This window comes from Eucyclogobius newberryi, unplaced genomic scaffold (assembly GCF_026437365.1).
Source record: "Eucyclogobius newberryi isolate DKJ021-1_F unplaced genomic scaffold, fEucNew1.0.hap1 SCAF_17, whole genome shotgun sequence".
NCBI lineage: Eukaryota > Metazoa > Chordata > Actinopteri > Gobiiformes > Gobiidae > Eucyclogobius > Eucyclogobius newberryi.
Window position 1 is genome coordinate 18,848,635 of NW_027315801.1, and position 21,147 is coordinate 18,869,781.

General features: G+C 45.6%; 2 protein-coding genes across 2 annotated transcripts in view; one reads left to right on the forward strand and one right to left on the reverse strand.

Annotated features, from left to right (window-relative positions):
• Positions 1-10,010, forward strand: part of cep104 (centrosomal protein 104) — a 65,606-nt gene extending 55,596 nt beyond the window's left edge. The window contains exons 21-22 of the mRNA XM_072449334.1: positions 4,793-4,880; positions 7,620-10,010. Coding sequence (XP_072305435.1) covers positions 4,793-4,880; positions 7,620-7,747 — 216 coding nt within the window. The 3' untranslated portion in view covers positions 7,748-10,010. The remainder of the gene's footprint in view (positions 1-4,792; positions 4,881-7,619) is intronic.
• A 1,676-nt stretch (positions 10,011-11,686) lies between these two features.
• On the reverse strand, positions 11,687-13,067 carry b3gnt7l (UDP-GlcNAc:betaGal beta-1,3-N-acetylglucosaminyltransferase 7, like). Its single transcript, XM_072449335.1, has one exon. It carries the CDS (start codon positions 12,983-12,985, stop codon positions 11,750-11,752), a length of 1,236 nt encoding a protein of 411 aa, XP_072305436.1. The 5' UTR covers positions 12,986-13,067; the 3' UTR covers positions 11,687-11,749.
• Positions 13,068-21,147: the final 8,080 nt, after the last annotated feature.

The window sequence follows — 21,147 nt, forward strand, 5'->3', positions numbered from 1 at the left end:
GTAGGCTAAAACATGCATTGAACCTGTGAAATGGCCCAGATTGGGTTTTTGAACACACAGAGAGGAAGTTTTAAAGTCCTCTGTAATTGGTTCCAGTCACAAACTGAAATAGGAACAGGGAGATGTATTTAACTATTGGAACAGAGCGTGCGGCGTGAGCGTCTTTAGTAATGAACTGAGGTACGAGGGGTTATTACTCAAGATATGTACATGAACTGAAGCAGTGAGTTTGTCTGCTGGAGTGGAGAGAGTAAAGGCTGCAGTGGTGATGGTGATGGACACTGGTGGTGGACACTGGTGATGGACACTGGTGATGGACACTGGTGATGGACACTGGTGGTGGACACTGGTGATGGACACTGGTGATGGACACTGGTGATGGACACTGGTGGTGGACACTGGTGATGGACACTGGTGATGGACACTGGTGATGGACACTGGTGGTGGACACTGGTGATGGACACTGGTGATGGACACTCAGATGACTGTTTTTTATTATATAAAACATATATTTTTTATGTTGGATAAGTTAAGACAACCTTTATTTGTCCCACAATGGGGAAATTCCAGTGTTGCAACAGAGATTAGGCACAGACGTGTAATAATAAAAACAGATCTCTTATACTCGTAATAATAGTGACACTTTTATCCACAGCTGTTATGTGGACAGATCGATACTAAGCAGACTATTGATGTGCATTCCATCATTAGTGAAGAATTAAGCCAAGATTGGTTGACTGTGTACACTTGTATTTTGTGGAATATTCCAGGCAAAGCATCTAATGGCGACAAAAGTTATATAGTGCACCTTTAAATGGAACAAACAAAATACACAAATTAAGTAAAACAAAAAAAAACTTAGAGGTACCATCTGAATTCTTCTGTTGTGACAATTATGAATTGATACAAACATAAAAAGTCTATTTTTCACGTGTCTCGTAAAACTATATGTATTCTTAAGTGATGACGTCATCATTCTACTTCTGGGTCCAGTGGAATTCAGCAGATTTTAAACCTGCTTCAAGCTTTGGTAAAAAACATTTTTCCATTTGAAACCTCTTTACAGATGATTTTCAGACAGAAGTGACATTATTATTAGCATTATCCTAGGCCTAAAAAGGAAATACTAAAGCAAACAATTTTGTTTGAAAAATCGTTGCGAACAAATACTCCCATATTGAATTCACAATGATCAGACAGAATGTACAAACCCAAGACGACATAATGAACCATTTACAGAAACAACATGAAAAGTATAATAAGTTAGCTCGCCTTATGTGTTAAAAGTGCTGAGCCAATTTCAAATGGATCATTTAAGAATGAAAGTTTAGGGGACCTTTATGACGGTCACATGACAGACCCACAGACTCTGGAAAGAGGGGTGAGGCAGGGCTGTGCCTGGTCCCCCTCATGTTAACACTGTACTTGTAACCAGGGGCCCAATATATGAGACAATCAAAAACAATCCATGGTGTGCCAATTGATGCTTGGAAACATAAAATTGCCTTTATTGTATTCAACCAAACCTAATGCAATGCATTTACATCCACTTTTGGGGTACAAACTGACCCGCCTTGACTTTTAGAAGGACCTTCTCTTTGAAATTGCAAACGGAATAACTCAAATATTTAGATAAAAACTATACCCCTCCTAAAGTTTATTTAAGTCTATGTCAAAGAATTGACTCTATTAAAATTAAAGTTTTGCTCAGATCTATCTATTCCAGACTCTTCCAGTTTCCAGCCCCAACAGGCTTATGAGTGGAATAAAACAATCTCTAGATTTGAATGGCAAGGCAAAAAACCCAATCCCATTCAGAACTCTACAACCATCAAAAGAAAAAGGAGGTTGGGGTTTACCTTGTCTGAAAAATAACTTTATTTCAGCCCAGTTTAGAGCGTTGCTGTTGTGGTGTGAAAAACAGAGAGTGATGTTATACCAGGGGTCTGGTCAAATCTGTGCTTAAAACATACAAAATGAACAAAGATTTTAAAATCTTAGTTGACGTATGATCAAGATTTTGTGCCAAATAACACCCAACCAAAGTTTAAGGTCTGGATAATAAAAGGTTCACATTCTTTTTTACCAGATTGTAAAAGAAAATCACATGAAAAGGAGAATGAAAACATTTCTGGACAAACGATGTTACAGAAGAGGAATTCTCTTCTTTTCAGACTTTTTGTTGGCACAGCCCACAGTGAGCGTGCAGAGCCCCACAGTGAGCGTGCAGAGCCCCACAGTGAGCGTGCAGAGCCCCACAGTGAGCGTGCAGAGCCCCACAGTGAGCGTGCAGAGCCCCACAGTGAGCGTGCAGAGCCCCACAGTGAGCGTGCAGTGCCCGCAGTGAGCGTGCAGAGCCCCACAGTGAGCGTGCAGAGCCCCACAGTGAGCGTGCAGAGCCCCACAGTGAGCGTGCAGAGCCCCACAGTGAGCGTGCAGAGCCCGCAGTGAGCGTGCAGTGCCCACAGTGAGCATGCAGTTTTCGTCCTCAAGATGACAGTAGCAACAAGTCAGTCATCATTTCAGACCCGTGGATACAAACATTTAAACACTCCTCAGCATCTAAACCTGTCCAGCTGAGCAAATGATGTCTATAAAAAGCAGTAATTGGATGAAAATAATGCAGCTCCCCTGCCCCGTTCCCCGGCCCTGTTCCCCGCTCCCCGGCCCTGTTCCCCGCTCCCCGGCCCTGCTCCCCGGCCCCGCTCCCCGGCCCCGCTCTCCGGCCCCGCTCTCCGGCCCCGCTCCCTCTGTCAAAAACAGTCTAATGTCAGGGCCGGACTCAAACAGCTGTGGAGCTCAGGACTTCAAAAGAGCATGTTTGGTGTGTGTGAAGGACACGTTCATCTCTGGTGAACGACAGTGAGGACACGTCATGCATTATTCAGTCCTTTGAAGTGTGGACGCAGTAGACTTCTTAAGAACTGAAACTCAATGGTTCTGTACCTGTGTTTGCCTTCAAAATGTGAAAAACTGAACTAGTTAATTTGAAACCGTTTACAGTCCGAATGTAGTGCTCACTTTCTTCTGCCTTCTAATGATTCACTGTGATGAGTTTGAAACGTAAGCACTTTTCACAACTTTCAGAGAACAGTGCATTTGGCAACACGGATTTAGCAGATGAAAGGAAAATAACAGATATCGTCCGTCACTAATGATCAGGAGAAGGAACATAAACACCTCATGACATCAGCAGGTGGAACACTGCAGGGTTTCTCAAAAATGCATGAATGAAGAAAACTACTCCAGTAATGTTTTTGGTACTACCACTACCACTACCACTACCACTACCACTACTACCACCACTACTACCACTACTACTACCACTACTACCATTACTACCACCACTACTACCATTCTAGGTTGACTCTGAAGTACTTGTGTAGCATGTTCCTGCTGAAGTGTAGAGTCACAGTAGTTCTCATCAGATAGTGTTACCTGAGCCTGTTGTGGTGTTTAATAAAGCATGAGTTTGTCTTTCAGAAGTCTTGTCTGAGCAGCAGCTGTTACACACTTCTTCTTCTTCTTCTTCTTCTTCTTCTTCTTCTTCTTCTTCTTCTTCTTCTTCTTCTTCTTCTTCTTCTTCTTCTTCTTCTTCTTCTTCTTCTTCTTCTTCTTCTTCTTCTTCTTCTTCTTCCTCTTCCTCTTCCTCTTCCTCTTCCTCTTCCTCTTCCTCTTCCTCTTCCTCTTCCTCTTCCTCTTCTTCTTTTTCCTCTTCCTCTTCTTCTTTTTCCTCTTCCTCCTCCTCCTACTCCAGACTAGAATTTACAGATGACCTTAAGGACTAGATTGACCTTTCGAGTGATGTCAACATTCACTGGGTGTGAAGCTAGTCAAGAGCTGAAAACGCTTTGTTGTACCAGCTGATGTCATGAAGTGGCACTGTCCTTCTCTAGAAAGTGCGTCTCATTTCAGTGATCAAACTAATTTCCCATGAAGCATTGTTTGTAACCTTATTTAATCTGCATTCCCCATTCCTTGTGTGCCCAATGTTGAGTTGAGGGTTGAAATGTAGGTATAAAAAGTATCATCCGCCACCTTCATGACAATAAGACCTTTATAGCACGATCCAGATGTGTGTTTAGAGCAGATTAGATGCATTCTAACCCTTCTCACAGGAGGCCAGTGACAGGGACTAACCCTTCACACAGGAGGCCAGTGACAGGGACTAACCCTTCACACAGGAGGCCAGTGACAGGGACTAACCCTTCACACAGGAGGCCAGTGACAGGGACGTCTTTCAAACGGAAACCACACCAGAATAGTCCAAACACTTAGTCAACACTCAGAACATGTTAGAGCTGTGGCTGCAGAAAGGAGCCGTCTGTGCTGGACTCACTCTGGAGCAGATTTGTACAGAAAGTGTCTCCACTCTCAGGACACTTTCCCCCGAGACGCTTTAAGAAGAGAGATCGCAGAAAATAGAAAAAGCTGAGGATAAACTAGAAGTCTCACAACCACACACATTTGGAATGACTAAATGTCTCTAGTGAAAATACTGAGGTCGGCCTTATGACAAAAAGCTTAATTCAAGTTCGACTTTGATTTAATTTACTAAGAAAACATGAGTTCTGTTTGGGTGAGGTCAGCGCCCCAGATCCACGCCCTGAATATGGGAACCCAGACTGCCATAAAAGATGCGCTCCAAAGTGCTCTAAAGCGAACCAGTTTGGGGGCCGGGGCCAATAGAAACGTGGCTTCTGCGCCTGTCCTGGGTTTAGTATGTGCTTTCTCAAGGGCACAAGGCAGCAGTGTTCTGAGACCTGAGACTGAGCTCTTTGTGCGTCTGCAGAGCTGGAAGGCTCACCTCATGGGCCCCCAGGGCTGCACCCACAACCCCCGAAGAGCCGCACTGGACCAGAGGACACAGCCCTTGCAAGGTACTGCATTCACTACTGCATTCACTACTGCATTCATTACTGCATTCACTACTGCGTTCACTACTGCTTTCACTACTGCCTTCACTACTGCATTCACTACTGCATTCACTACTGCATTCACTACTACATTCACTACTGCATTCACTACTGCATTCACTACTGTATTCACTACTACTTTCACTACTGCGTTCACTACTGCGTTCACTACTGTGTTCACTGCTGCGTTCACTACTGCCTTCACTACTGCGTTCACTACTACGTTCACTACTGCGTTCACTACTACGTTCACTATTGCTTTCACTATTGCATTCACAACTTCATTCACTACTGCGTTCACTACTACTTTCACTACTGCTTTCACTACTGCATTCACTACTGCGTCCACTACTGCTTTCACTACTGCATTCACTACTGCGTTCACTACTGCGTTCATTATTGCTTTCACTACTGCATTCACAACTTCATTCACTACTGCGTTCACTACTGCTTTCACTACTGCATTCACTACTGCATTCACTACGACAGGTGTCCTCCCTCCTGCACACCTCTTCCTACTGCACACAGTGTTGTTTTTATTTTATTCCTTACTAAATATCACTTTAAAGGACAGATTTTGCAATTTTGTGTTGAGCTGTTAACATGTTCTAACATCTAACATCAAAACACAGGCAGGTGTATTTATCTTCATTGACGCTTGTTTCATTCATCCTTTGTACAAGCTTGTCTTCTATGCTTCGTCTTTGAGCCTCACAATAAGACATTATGTGTCAGATTTGTGAGGTAGAGATCCAGTGGTCTCCTGTGTTGTTTTTATGACCATTAATCATCACAGACTCGTTCTGAGCATTTCTGCCCTAACTTTCATTAATTACAACTGTGTGCTTATAGGCCATCGGCTAGCTTCTGTATCTTGTCATTCCTTCCCAGAGCATGTGACTTTAGGACAAGACAAGGAGCCAAGAGACCTCCTCCACACACTGTACTCTGCTGTTAAACAAAAGCCAGGTGTTCAGTAGGCGTGGCCTCCTACTTCTGAGGATTTTAATGTCACCAATATGTGCCTCAAGAACTTTTTAACCTCCTTGCCTGGATAGTGGGTGCATCAGAAGATCCTACTTTGGGCGAATTGCAAGAAGTGTCAGGCCAGAATGAACTCAAGCTTCTGTCCATATGCCAAGATATAGTCTATCTTTCTTCTGATGGCTAAAAACAAACACCAAAATCACTGGCCCTTGGACTAACAGTTGGACATCTCACAGGTTCATCTCATGTACTGAAGATACTGAATAATCTTCATCATTAGACAGTATCATGAACATTGAAAGTAGTCGGACCCAACTGCAGGTACAACAGGAACATGTCATTCCTAAGGGCTTCAGTCCTGAAGTTCCCACTGTCTTCATCTCGATAACATCCGATTTTGCCGAGGAAACCATCTCCTTGATCACAATTTGTCCAGATACAGTTTTTATTTGATAGTATGATGGTTATGCATAATTAAACTATTTTCTACTAGTAGCCTATTGTGGAGCTCGTAATATTAACTGTTTGATTATTGAATTTGTGTACATTGGGATATTTTTTATTATTAAAGAATTTGGAACTTATTATAAAGAATTTGGAACTCATTTGAACATTTTGTTATTAGTATCAGTTAAGGGGCCTAATGAAGTTGAATCTGAAATGTAGTATGTGAAAAATTGGTGAGTCAAAAAACCCATGGTGAGTAGGGCTGGGTATTGCCAAGACCCTTGCGATAAGATGCATATCCCGATACAGATACAATATGTATCCCGATACTTGTATATTCTGATACAATTCCCTCATTACAATATGTATCTTGATAGATTTTTGAAAAAAGGGTCTTAAAAATGTACCAAATGGGTAATGGTTTTACTCTGGATGTAAAAATGTAACAAACAGCATACTATTCCACCTCATTTGAAGCCTACGGGCCACAAAACTTAAAAAAAAATTTCAAAATAAAAAAAGATTGATACTTTGACTCAGTATTGATATGGAGTCCGTGACGACATATCGCCGTATCGATATTTTGAACACAACCCTAATGGTGAGCTTGTTTCAATATGAGATCATTTTGAAATTATGGCTTTTTTAACATATGACTAATTCAAGACTACCACTCCCATCGACCTGATATTTCACATATCAAATATTCATTGTATTGTCTGTCTATGTGCCAAAAATGAAGAGTGACCCTTTTACTTTCTGAGATAAATTGAGTGAAAAATGCTATGAGAGGCTAATATTTGCAGGTTAATATATACAGGTTGTATAAAAGTCATATTTTTATTTAAATTTAAATTTAAGGTAAGTCTTTTATTTTTAGGTTAGAGAACAAACTGACCCCATTTCATCCCACAATAGTTGAATTGACTGGAAATAAGTGGGCTAAGCTATATTTTGGATGTTTTTCATCAGCTTGAGAGTTCCCCTTATCAGATGGTGGTCAAAAGAGAATAAATGAAGAAAAAGTCCAACATCCCACTATTGAGAGAAGGACGAGAATGATACAATACAGTAAGGCAGAACATGTGTCTTTTAGTTATGTTTGAATGACTTTGTGCTTAACTATTTAAAGCAAAGATAAAGTCTCAGCACACGACCTGCTCCTCAGAGCTCTGGTTGCATCAGGACATGTGAGAAAAGGGTGTGTCTGTGGCACCAGTGCATTGTGACTGTGGGGCTATGATCTGATGTCATCTCTGTCCTGTGCAGGCCGAGCAGTGGACGGCAGCAGGATGAAGCAGGGCTGGACAGTGGGGCCCAGAGGAAGGCCCCTGGGAAGAGGCAGCAGGATCCCAGCTCTGGCCCCGACTCACAGGAACGCAGCCAGTAAACGCTGACCTACACTTGTAACTATGGTCCTTTTAAAATGTTTCACTTCATCAAGATCACTTTTGACTTTAATGCTCCGATATTCTACTTTGTTGCCAGCAGAGGACTTGAGTAGAGTAATTTAAATAAGGCTAGAGTCAGTAACTTTTTGATTTAAAACATGAGAAAACAGCTTGTGGAGTGGCACTCGCCTGTGGGAAGCAAACAAAACACAACCCTGATATGTTTTATGTGGAGGGAACCAATGAGGTACAATGAAAACTAGACAGATCCTAAATTCTGTTGCATCTGACCATCTGTGAGTGTACGAGCAGCAGAATTCAAATTTAAAAGAATGTAAACAGTGCCAACAACAAATTCATTGAATAAAGTGTTTAATGGGACATAACGCCTAAGCTTATGCATCAAATGGCAACATGTATGTTCTAATTGTACATGCTCCCCTTTTCAAAGAAATAAATACATACAAATAAAAATGAACATATGGTGTATGTACATATAATATTGTGGTCCTAATAATACAGAACTCTGCCTGTCTCTGTTGGGACTAATGTATTTTCACCCTAAAGACTGCACTGGTCCATATTTGATATTTTTTTAATTAAACAATGTACACCATTGATAAGTGCATTTAGGCTACAATAAAAAGAAAAGAAAATTCTATCCAAAAGAAATAGACTTTTTTCCACACTAGGCTACCCCAAATAAATTGTCTGTTTGCTGTAACCCGAGTCAACATTTTTCACCTGGGTCGGACGGTTTTTTACACTGAAGGCAAAAACAAAGATCCAAATTTGGTCATTTTTTGACTCGGAGTGACAACCAGGGGTCAGGCTTCAGCGGGGGGAACATGCGGGGGACACGGGCGCCGCCATGTTTGTTGTGATGACACTGCTGGGGGTGTTTCAATCCCAGAATGCATTTGCGTAAGTCAATTTTCACACCTTGACAGAAGGTGACATTACTATGGAAATGTCAGTGGCGCCGACAGCGGCAAACCTATTTGCAAAAGGCAATATGACGACTCTCATGAGTGGCCTGTTTTTTAACAGATACATGTGGAGGACTGAAAATGAAGATGCGCATGTTTTACGCGGTGCGTTATCAGTTCTCTGAGATGAAAGTCAGGTTTACAAGTGTGATGAAAATATTTGACACGGTGGTTCAGGAAAGACCGGTGGGTGAGTCAGCGAAATAATTGAAAAATGAAAGATTTTGACATTTTTTCAACAAAATGCTGATATTTTTTTTTCAGTCGGCTAGTTTCAATAGAGGGTCGGTCGAGTTACGGCAAACAGACATATTATTTTGCTCAGCCCTATCATAGAACATGGGCAAGTCGGCAAGTAGACATATTCCTATTAAGTATTTAAGAGAAAGTTGTAATGAAAGTCCAGCTGCCTGTTTGAGTTTGAGTTCATGGTTAGAATGTTAGAGTCAGAACATGGCTGCTGGAACTGGATGTGGATCAGTGTGTAAATATCTTAGGTTACCATGACAACAATTCCAACAATTTATCATAATTTATTGGGAGTGCTACTAAAACAAGCTAAAGCAAAAACAATGTCACATTTGCAGAACACAGTCCTTTAGGTGTCATAAAAAACCTTAGAGGAACATATGTGTGAGGATCAGTAAAAGTTCTACTGAAGATCGTTGGGTTGGAGGTTTGAAGAAAGTTTGATCCACTGTGTGTGTGGTCCATACTGTGGTCCACACTGTGGTCCACACTGTGGTCCACACTGTGGTCCACACTGTGGACCATACTGTGGACCATACTGTGGACCATACTGTGGTCCATACTGTGATCCACACTGTGGTCCACACTGTGATCCACACTGTGGTCCACACTGATCCATACTGTGGTCCACACTGTGATCCATACTGTGGTCCATGCTGTGATCCACACTGTGATCCACACTGTGGTCCACACTGATCCATACTGTGGTCCACACTGTGATCCATACTGTGGTCCACACGACCATAGTGTGTGTGGACCACAATGGACCACACTAGACCACAGTGTGTCCCACACTGGACCACACTCCGGACCACAGTATGGACCACAGTGTGTCCCACTGTGCAGACCACACTGGACCACACTGCGGACCACATGTTTGGGTGGTAGCGTTTTTGGATTCTTTCATGTCATGATAACTGTACGCTGAATGTATTACTGGTACGTATAACATTCTAAGCTGCATGTTATATATTATGTTCATTATTATGTTTATTATAAGTTATTGAAAGTAAAGGATAAAATAAAGATTGAACAAAATGGTTCTTATTTCATGGCTGATGCAGATTACGTAGAAACCAGAGGAACATATTTTTGGGCCGATATGCACGACTGATTTATATAATTTTCCCCAAGTTTGAGATGCAACAAACTTATCCAACCCATTATTTCACTGCAAAGACATAAGAGAGCAGTGCAGGGCAAATGTGTCTTTGACTGTCTTAAACCATGTATGACTGGACTCCTAACACAGACGCACTGTACAGGAAGAGCCAGAGTGGGCTCTACCTCCTGAGGAGACTCGAGTCTTTTGGAGTGACAGGGCCACTCCTGAAGACCTTCTACGACGCTGTGGTGCAATACTGTCGTACCCATGCGCAATACTGTCGCAATCGTGCCGCAATACTGTCGCAATCATGCCGCAATACTGACAGAATGTCAATCATCCTGGTGCAATATTTTCTGTCCATATAACAGCTGTAAATAAGAGTGTTGTTTTTATTACGATTATAAGATTTTTTTTTAATACGTTTTATCATTTACTTCTGTGCCTAATCTGTGTTGCAACACTGCAACAGCTTCATTGGCGTTTGTTGGATGAATCCTCTTGTTTTCTCTGCTCCTTCTTCTCACTAACACACACTCGAGATCGAGGGTCTGAGCTGTTTTTAAGTCCATAAATCATCACAGACTCATTCTGAGCATTTCTGCCTCAAATCACATTAATTTCAACTGTGTGCTTTATTAGCATGTCGGGGTAAGATAGCTTTTGTTTATTTCTCCACGGTAATTCCCACTGATGCAAGGTCATGCTACCTCCAATCTTCATGAGTCTAAGTTCTAAAAACTTACTTTCTTTCACCAAACAAGTGAATCATTAAAATGTTGAATATAGCGTATATGTTTTGTCCTAGTAACTACTTCTTTCATCAGACTTGAAACATCTGACATTTGCAGTAAAAGTCCTACTTTAGGTCCTTTGAGTGAGAAAAGGTGCATCGTGAATTGACACTGTCACCAAAATACCAGATGGTCACGGAGATTAGACTATGATTTAGTATTTTTTCGTTTTCATTGCTCAGCCTTGTACTTTTACCAGGGCCATCAACCTGGGGGCAAAGATAGGTTTACATTCACTAATGCTTATGGAACATATGAAATGTCTCCTTTATTTTGTGTTTTGTGAGGATGTAAAAGTGTGTTATTGGCTCATAAAAAACTTCTGAAAACCAGTTGTATCTATAGTTCTGTTTACTCAGAACACATACAGTCATTGGAACACACTTGTTTTAAATAAAAGTTTGTGTGAGAAGTTGGTGCCGGATGCATTTCCTCTGCTGGTCACGTGTGAATCCATCTTATGGTTTTATTAGAACAATTCACACAAAATAATGTCTTGATCCCGTTGTGTGTGGGCCACACAGAGGACTAGTTTGACTCCAGCATGGACAGCTCCAAATAAAAGGCACTTTATGAATGGCACAGAGTCAGGTCCAGTCTGTCCAGTCCAGCGCGTGTGGTCATAGCAACGATAAAGCATCTCTTATCAGTTTGGTTTGAGTTCATATCTCCACCTTGAGCTCCATGTGCGCTGGATTCTCCTCAAAGATGAGCCCAGACTGAAGAGGAGCTCTGTAGAGATGGAACATGTGACCGCGGGCGCGCATTGGCACGGTTGTGCACGGTTACGCACGGTCCGTGTCCATTAGGAGCTCCTTCAAATCCAACTCCGTGACCACTGTCCCGGTCCCAGAGCAGAGTGTCCCTCCGGTCAGCGCTGTGGGTCACGCTTCATGTCCTCATAGGTGGTGGAGCGCGCGCACACCAGGCGGTCTCCGTGCGTCACGTTCCACATACGGAGCAGCTCGTGCGCGCTCAACTTGTGCACCACTATGAGCTGTTTGTAGAAGCAAGGCTCGCGGTTCATGGGGCTAAGCCTCCGCCGCGTGACCCCAAATGTCCTGAAGCTCGCGTGCGGCTCCGGGGCCGCTCCCAGCCTCTGCAGACACATCCCCAGAAAGACATCGTCTATGGGGTAGAGCGGCACGGCCTCCGAGGCCCGGAACAGCCCGCGCGCCAGCGCCCCGGACATGAGGAAGCCCCCTCCGCCCGCGTACGGGGGGTACGGCCCGTCGTACAGCTCTTTGGGGATGTAGTACTTGCTCTGACGGTTCCGGATCGGACCCGCTTTGGAGATGATGTCTCCCACGAACAAGCGCTCGTCGCGCCGCTCCTCGACCCTGAAGCGGATCAGCTGCAGCAGGTTGCGCGTGTTCACGTACACGTCATCGTCCCCTTTGAAGATGAAGCGCGTGCGCGGGCAGTAGATGTTGAACCACTTGAGGAAGTTGACCTCTTTGAGCGTCAGGTTGAAGAAGGTGTCCATGAAGTCCCACTGCAGGATGTCCCCGTACAGCCGGTCCTCGTACTCCAGCAGGCGCTGCAGGTTCCGCGTGTCCTTCCCGGTGGACGCAGTGCCGAGCAGAAACACGGTGCGGATGCTGCCGGACTCTGTGTCGTGCTCGCGGCCCCAGGTCTGACGCACGGCCTCACGCCGGTCGTGCTGCTCGATCACGGACTTGACCACGATGAGCAGGTGCACGTGGCCGCGCGCGCACTTCTCCGGGTGGTTGATGCGCAGCGGGAAGTAACGGCAGTGTTTGCGCAGGACGAACTGGTGGAATCGGGAGTCCAGGCGGCGGAACCAGTCTTGCGCGCGCACGGATGTGTTCTCATTGCAGTTCAGAACCTGCGCATCCCAGGACGCGTCGGTTGAGTTCGGTGAGAGCTGCGGGCTCTGGCCCGCGGGGGCCTCCGTGCTCACACTGTGTCTGAAGGAGAAGCACGGGTCAGAGCCGCACCATGCTCGCGGTGCCGTTCTCAGCCCCAGCACGTCCTTCTCCGCGAGCCGGTGCAGCATGAGGAAGGACGCGCAGACCAGGGACAGGCTCAGCACCGGCTTCAGCACCGCCACAAGGACCCGCTTCCTCCGGATCCAGTGATTCATGTCTTTGCGCCCCTCGCATCAGCCGGACTCCCGGAGCCGCGTCCCGGCCCCAGGTGTGACCGGCGCGCACGGTGATGAGCTGAGAGTGAGGGAGTGCGGAGTGGGACGGTCCTCTAGAGCTGAGCTGGACCTGCCCCGCTGGAGGTGTGCGCCCACAGTCACGTGACAAGACCCGGGACACAATTCTGTCAAAGTTCTGAAGCTAAAGACTGAAAGGAGACCACATGAGTGGGACATGTTCTCACTGTTTCTCCTCTAAAAGTCTTTCCACAGTGACGCGCTGCAGACCTATGACCTCTGACCTACGGGTCCAATCAGCGGGTCTCTGGTGACACCCAGCGTCCGCGTCCGCGCTGCAGATCCAGGTCTGACTCAGGAGAAGACAAACATCATTTATATCTTCCTTTCAAATTGTTGGCCGAACAATATTGTTTTTATCCTAACGGTGTATTTTTGTATTAAAGCTCCTACATTTGTGGGAGAGACTAAATGGAACATTTACTTTGGCCTTAGGGCTGGGCAACGATTAAAATGTTTGAATCGCGATTAATCATGATTAATCGCATTTTTATGTGCAAAATTCAAAATGAATTAAAAAGAAGTGTAAAGTGCATTAGCATTTTTATTCGGCAGTAAATTATTTCCACAGCCCAAATACAACCACAGGCAGCAATTATTGTATTAGTTTATTGCTGAAAATGTCAGATTTCATCTTCATATCCAATTTTAAATCCTTACACATCCAGTATTTACATTCACATTGAAGGGACAGACTTCCCCCATTTGTTGCTGTCCATTCAGTCCACACTAGCAGCAGCTTTCGCAGTATATTCTCCAAAACATGAGGGGAAACTTGCTGGGCAAAGTTTGCACAGAAATCTTAGATTGTTCCCATCCTCACCGACCTTATCATAAAACTCACGTAAATGGTCGTAGAAGGGCGACTCCTGCTGCTCTGTTGACTTCACGTTGCAGTCGCGTCCGTGCTGCTTTTTGTTTTGATGCGCATGCGCAGTGTGGTGCGACGCGCGAAATCGGTCTCCGTGATCTATCGCCTCTACAACTTCGGAGCTCTCACACTTACCAGACACAGGCTCTATTTGGGCAACTTAAGTGTTTTTCCGCCTGAAAGTCTCTAGAAATCTGACACTTTATTGAACGAAAATAAAAAGAACGAAGTTGTCGTTCACAGACACCAGAATGAACGCAAGACCATTCGTTCAGTTCACCAAAATTATGAACGCGTTCAGGTACAACACTGTCTACGGACATGAGTCCGGCGCGTGGCTAATGGCTTTAGAATTGGTGTGGACCAGGGGAATCCGACCTGCATTAAAATAATTGATCGCGTTAAATAAGTGATGAGTTAATGCGATAATAATGCGTTAACTTGCCCAGCCCTAATTAATATAATTAGGATTTTTCTCTTGTCTTTTGCTTCATATGTTCTCTCTAGTCCTGTGGAGTTTAGTTGTGTGGGACACAGCAAACATGACGCTGCACTTTAAACAAATGTAAAAATCACTTTAATCTGAAAATCATTTTAATTTACTTCCACTTTGTTTATAAGATAGATAAGGCGACATACACAAGTAAAAGGATAGTCAAAGGTCAGACTGTGAGCGTGGCTCCTGGACATGACTAAAGTGTGGAAGCTGCAGAATAAGTTAAAAGGTGAAACTGAAGTAAAATGGTCATTTGGGGTTTTATCCACAGTGAGTTTGTTATGATCCCAGTGGCAAAAACCCAAAAGCAGTCCGGATTGTAATTGAGGCGTTGGTAAGGAGACCCAATCTTGCGACCTCTGAAGGATTGTATCATTTCTGGATATATATTTCCCCAATCTTCAAGTTGTCCGGCCAGAACAAAGGACGACGTCAGCTTTGCTCACTCTTTATTTTGCTTGATGTTTGATTTGACGTTTGGTTTCTACAATACAGAAGTACAGTGAATAATGGATATTAACACAATAAGTCAATGAATATGGACAGATAAACATAGAATATATATAGACCGTAAAAAAGGTTTGAATAGTTAGCTTCGTTAAAACAAGTTCAAATGGGAAATAAACAGTATACAAGCAGCAACATTCACAACACCAGAGCAATGATCTCCAGCCATTTTCTCGCCAAAAACTATAAATTCCGAGCGTCCTTGAACGCATCGTCGGCGCAGATTACACTGCCGAGATGGAGTCGGATTAATAAAAAACTACAGGTAATGACTAATACTAGCATAGTTAAAACAGACAAAGATGAAGCATTAAGAGGGATAACTCACATTCTCAAGGACCAAACACACAGGAAAAGCACACGACGAACGGGAAGCAGACGGACACCGTGCCATACGAAGGGAAAAAAAAAAAAAACACAACTTTGCTAAACGCACAGAAGTCCCGTCAGGTGCTGAACTATGATTGGCGGAGAGTAAGAAGACGTGATTGGCTGGACTATAGCTGGAGATCAGGTTACAAATAGTAAATAGAAACATAAAAGAATAGCACTAATGAACTAATAACTAAAGCGGAGTGACTAACTAAATGGACAAATGAAACACTATATTTAACATGCAAACACTAGACCCTTGTTAACACGGATAAAGGCAAAGTAGTTCAACAAATCTAAGGCACAAAGGCTCAGAATGTTCAAAAAATGTGAACACAAGACCCAAAAAGTCAGAACTGAAAGCACAAACTTAGTTTCAGGTAGACAGGCAGGGAAACAAGGCAGGAGCAGGGCAGGGCTGGGCTGGAGTTACTAGCAGTCTTTTGGACAGACATGAAAACAGACACAGAACAAAGGTTAGACTGAACATAAATACACAGAGAAGCAGGTGATTGGTGGGGAACAAACAAGTGGTAAGATAAACTAATTGAGGTAATGAGAAGACTGACAGCAGGTGTGGTGGGAGGTGACTGGGAAATCCAGGAAGTAGCAGACAGCAGGTGAGGGGCGGAGACAGAGGAACACATGGCACACAGAAAAAAACAATGACAAACACAAGGGGACGGGGACGGAACCCAGTACCTCTCCTCAGGGCCGTAGCCCTCCCAGTCAACGAGGTACTGGAGTCCTCAACCTCGGCGGCCATCCAGTAGCCGGCGTACAGAATACACCTAAGAACCTTCAATGAGGCGCGGGGGTGGGGGGGCTGCAGAAGAAAGGTTTGACCTTGGAAATATGGGTGTATACGACGCAAGTGACCGCAAGAGACTGAGGCGGACTGCAGTGGGGCTGATGACCTTGTTGATGGGGAAGGGTCCGATGAAGCGGGGGTTGAGCTTACGGGATTCCGTCTTGAGAGGGAGGTCTTGGGTGGAGAGCCATACGCGCTGTCCCTGATAAGCGGGTGGTTGGGAGCGATGCCCGTCAGCTTGGACCCTCATCTTGGCAGAGGAGCAGAGAAGAGCTGAGCGTGTACGCCTCCATGTCCGGCAGCAGCGACGGATGAATGCCTCAGCAGAGGGAACCCCCACTTCACTCTCCTGATCCGGAAAAAGGAGGTGGCTCATAGCCCAGGGAACATTTAAAGAGTGACCAGTGGCAGAAGAAATGTTAGAGTTTATGGCATACTCAGCCCACGGCAACTGCTGGCTCCATGAAGCAGGGTTCTGGGAGGCCACGCAACGCAGCACCATCTCCAGTTGTTGGTTAGCCCTCTCAGTCTGACCGTTGGACGGAACCCAGAAGTAAAACAGAAGCACCAATCAATTTACAAAATGCCCTCCAAAAACTGGATGTAAATTGTGGCCCCCTGTCTGAAACCACCTCAGTAGGTAGCCCATGGAGCTTAAAAACATGTTGGACCATTAACATTGCCGTCTCCTTGGCAGAAGGGAGCTTAGGAAGCGGAATGAAATGGACAGACTTTGAAAAACTATCCACTACAGTTAGGATCATTGTGTTACCCGCTGATGGGGGTAACCCCGTGACAAAAGCGAGGGAAATATGGGACCAGGGTCTTCTAGGAACAGGCAGGGGTTGCAGTAGGCCAGCAGGTGGTCGGGTGGAGGTCTTATTTTGGGCACAGACAGGGCAGGCTTTAACAAATTTGTAGACCTCTTCTTTCATGGAGGGCCACCAAAATCCGGCTGATGAAGGCTTGCGGCCGCTTGGATCCCGGATGGCCAGACAGCTGGGAGGAATGGCCCCACTGCAAAACCTGTGGGCGAACAGTACTGGGAACATAAAGCCGATTACTAGGACATTTACTGGGCCCTGCTTCATTAGACTGGGCTGCAAGAACAATGGACTCAATGTGGAACTGTGCTGCCCCTACAACACAACTCTTGGGTTCTTTCATGAGGCCTAAACATTCGGGACAGTGCATCAGGCTTCAAGTTCTTGTGGCCAGGACGGAAAGATAAGGTGAAATTGAACCTAGAGAAGAGCTCAGCGGGCTTGACGGGGGAGTCTTTTGGCGGTGCGAATGTATTAAAATTTTTTATGGTTGGTCCAGACCAGGAATGGTACAGAAGCGCCCTCCAGCCAGTGTCTCCACTCCTCCAAGGCCACTTGACCGCTAACAGTTCCCTATTGCCCCCATCATAGTTATGTTCAGTGGGGGTGAGGCGGTGAGAAAAAACACAGGGATGAATTTTGTTATCCTTGGCGGAACGCTGGGAGAGTACTGCTCCAATGCCAATGTCAGAGGCATCAACCTCCGCAATGAACTACCGGTCGGGATCTGGTTGGACAAGAATGGGAGCTGAGGTGAACCATTGCTTAAGGGAGCAGAACGCCTCTTCGGCAGAGGAGGACCAGTTGAACTTGACAGCCGGTGAGGTCAGCTGTGAGGGGGGCTGCCAAAGTGCCGTAATTGCGAATAAAAACGATAAAATTTTGCAAAGCCAAGGAAGCTTTGAAGCTCCTTGCGACTAGAGGGTGTTCGCCATTCGAGTACTGCTCTGACCTTTTGTTGGTCCATCTGGATGGCGCCGGGTGAAATGACATGGCCCAGAAAAGTGTCCTGATGGAATTCACACTCAGCCTTGACAAAGTTGATTCTCAAGCAGTCGTTGAAAGATTCTTCAAGCAATTAAGAGTATGGAACGTTTATGCTGTGCTGGCAGTGTCTTTCTTTCCAATCTGGCAGTACAGGACATGGAACACATGATCAGACACTTTGAAAAAATTAGGATGTCATCCAATTATACAAAAAACTAAGCATGTCCCTGAGCACATCATTAATTAATGCTTGAAACACAGCAGGGGCATTAGTAAGACTAAACGGTAAGACTAGGTACTCTGTGACCAGAGGTTGTATTGAAAGCAGTCTTCCATTCATCCGCCTCACAGATGAGATGATACGCATTATGTAGGGCGAGCTTGGTAAAGACAGAGGCCCCTTGAAGGAGTTCAAAAGCAGACTACATAAGAGGTAGCGGGTAACGGTACTTAACAGTGTTGTTATGGAGTCCTCAATACATGGGCATAAAGAGTCATCCTTCTTGCCAACAAAGAATCCAGCCCCAGCAGGAGAGTAGGACGGACAGATTATGCCCGCCGCAAGGGACTCCCGTACATACTTGTCCATGGCTTCAGTCTCGGGTCGGGACAGGGAATAAAGACGACCTCTAGGGGGAGGTGTGCCAGGAAGGAGGTAAATACCACAGTCATAGGGTCGGTGAGGAGGTAAGGAGGAGGCCCTGGATTTGCTGAAGACCGCTTTGAGGTCCAAATATTCTGGAGGGACAGCCGACAGATCTGGGTATTCATCTGGAGTCCCGCGCCCTAGAGACTGGTGTGCGCATGCAGGAGACGGTGAGAATGACAGAACGGGCTCCAACCCACAACTCCCCTACTCACCCAGTCAACATGTGGATTGTGTTTGGAAAGCCAGGGGTGACCAAGGACCAAGGGCGCATGGGGAGAATCAATAATAAAAAAAACTAATTTGTTCATGATGGTTACCCGACAGGCAGAGGTCCACGGGAACACTGGCTCGGGTGATTCTGGCCAACCTCTGACAAGCCAACGTATTGGCCTCCATCAGAGTCTTAAGTTCATTGGTTCGTAGTCCCCACTGGGCCACAAAGCAAGAGTCTATGAAATTCTCCTCTGCTCCCGAGTCGAGCAGGGCCACCACCTCCTGTTTGTTCCCCCACCTCAAGACAGCAGGAAGGAGAGTTCGTTGGTTTGATGAGGGTTGTACTGGCGTCAAGCTCATCAGTATCCCTCTTACTGGTGAGCGTTGGCTTTTACTGGGCAGGTGGAGATGAAGTGCCCTGGCTGGCCGCAGTACAGGCAGGAGCGAGAGCTGAGACGCCTTTGCCGCTCAGCTGTGGTCAGGCGGGTGCGGTCAACCTGCATGGGTTCTGGCGCAGAGGAGGCAGGGTCAGAGGCAGACAGGAATGCTGGCTGGGCGGCAGGAGTGGCGAAAAAGGTCTGAGGACCTTCCACAGGTCTTGCACGTCTGCGCTGTTGCAGTCGCGTGTCGATGCGGATGACGAGGTCCACAAGGTCCTCGCAGGTGTTGGGCGACAAGCTTGTCCTTGATCTCCTCAGACAATGCATTAAGGAAGGTGTCAAACAAGGTGCCACAAGGTTTGGAAATCAATAGCATAAATCAGACAGACACCTAGCATCCCATAGTGCGGTTCCCCATTCTCTGGCTCGCCCAGATAGTTGGATGATCACGTAGGCTACCCTGGCACGCTCAGAGGGAAAAGTGATCGGTTGCAGCTCAAAAACGAGAGAGCATTGAGACAGGAAAGAGCGGCAAGTACCAGGCTCACCAGAGTACTTCTCGGAGGAGGAGGCAATTTGGGCTCATGAACGGGCGGTGACGATGAGGCGGTCGAAGCGGCTGCAGACTGCTGGGAGAGTTGAAGGGACTGCATCTTGGCAGTCAGGTCTGTGACGCTTGAAGCGGTCGACTCCAGCTGAGTCTGGTGCCGCCCCAGCACAGTTCCTTGTTGTTCGAGGGCCGCCTTCACCTGATTCGGATCTGCTGGGTTCATCTTGGTCAGTTCGTACTGTTATGATCCCGGTGGCAAAAACCCAAAAGCAGTCCGGATAAAGGCAGAGTATAGTTTATTTAACAAATGTTCAAAATCCAAAGGCAAGGCACAAAGGCTCAGAATGTCCAAAAAATGCGAAAACACAAAAGACCCAAAAAAAAACTCCAAAAGTAAAAAAGAATTCAAAAATTCCAAAAAGTCAGAACTGAAAGCACAAACTTAGCTCAGGTAGACAGGCAGGCAGGGAAACAAGGCAGGAGCAGGCGTTACTAGCATTCTTTTGGACAGACATCAAATGACAAACAGACACAGAACAAAGGGGAGACTGAACTTAAATACCCACAGAGAAGCAGGTGATTAGTGGGGAACAAACAAGTGGCTGGAGAAACTAATTGAGGTAATGAGAAACTAATTGAGGTAATGAGAAACTAATTGAGGTAATGAGAAGACTAACGGCAGGTGTGGTGGGAGGTGACTGGGAAATCCAGGAAGTAGCAGACAGCAGGTGAGGGGCGGAGACAGAGGAACACATGGCACACAGAAACAAACATGGGGCACATGACAAACACAAGGGGCCAGCAGAGTAGATACTAACCTAACAGAGTTTCTCTTGTACTTTCAGTCTTTTCAAATACTTTAGCAAATAAAGGTTCAAATAGACGACTTGTCCACAAAGTGTCCACAGCACAGCAGGTCTTGTCCTTCTGCTGGACATTTGCTGAAGCTGATGTCCAGCAGGTCTTGTCCTCCTGCTGGACATTTGCTGAAGCTGATGTCCAGCATGTCTTGTCCTCCTGCTGGACATCAGCTGCAGCTGCAACACTGTATTTAAATACGACTGATGCAGTGAGTCGCTTCTCGTTTGTGAAACAACAATGTGGAAAGACAAATCACATGGTCATGGAAAAGATGGTCGTGTGTTTGAAAAGGGTCAAATCATTGGCATCGAGCAAAGAAGACATCTGAGGAGAAGCAGAGACTCCCTGACCCCCAGATCTGAGGGTCAGATCTGACCCCCAGAGAGAGTGTTTGGAACGAGCTGGAGAAGGCTTTGTGCAGTGGTCACTCTCTTTGTGCAGCGGTCACTCTCTTTGTGCTGTGGTCACTCTCTTTGTGCAGTGGTCACTCTCTTTGTGCAGCGGTCACTCTCTTTGTGCAGCGGTCACTCTCTTTGTGCTGTGGTCACTCTCTTTGTGCTGTG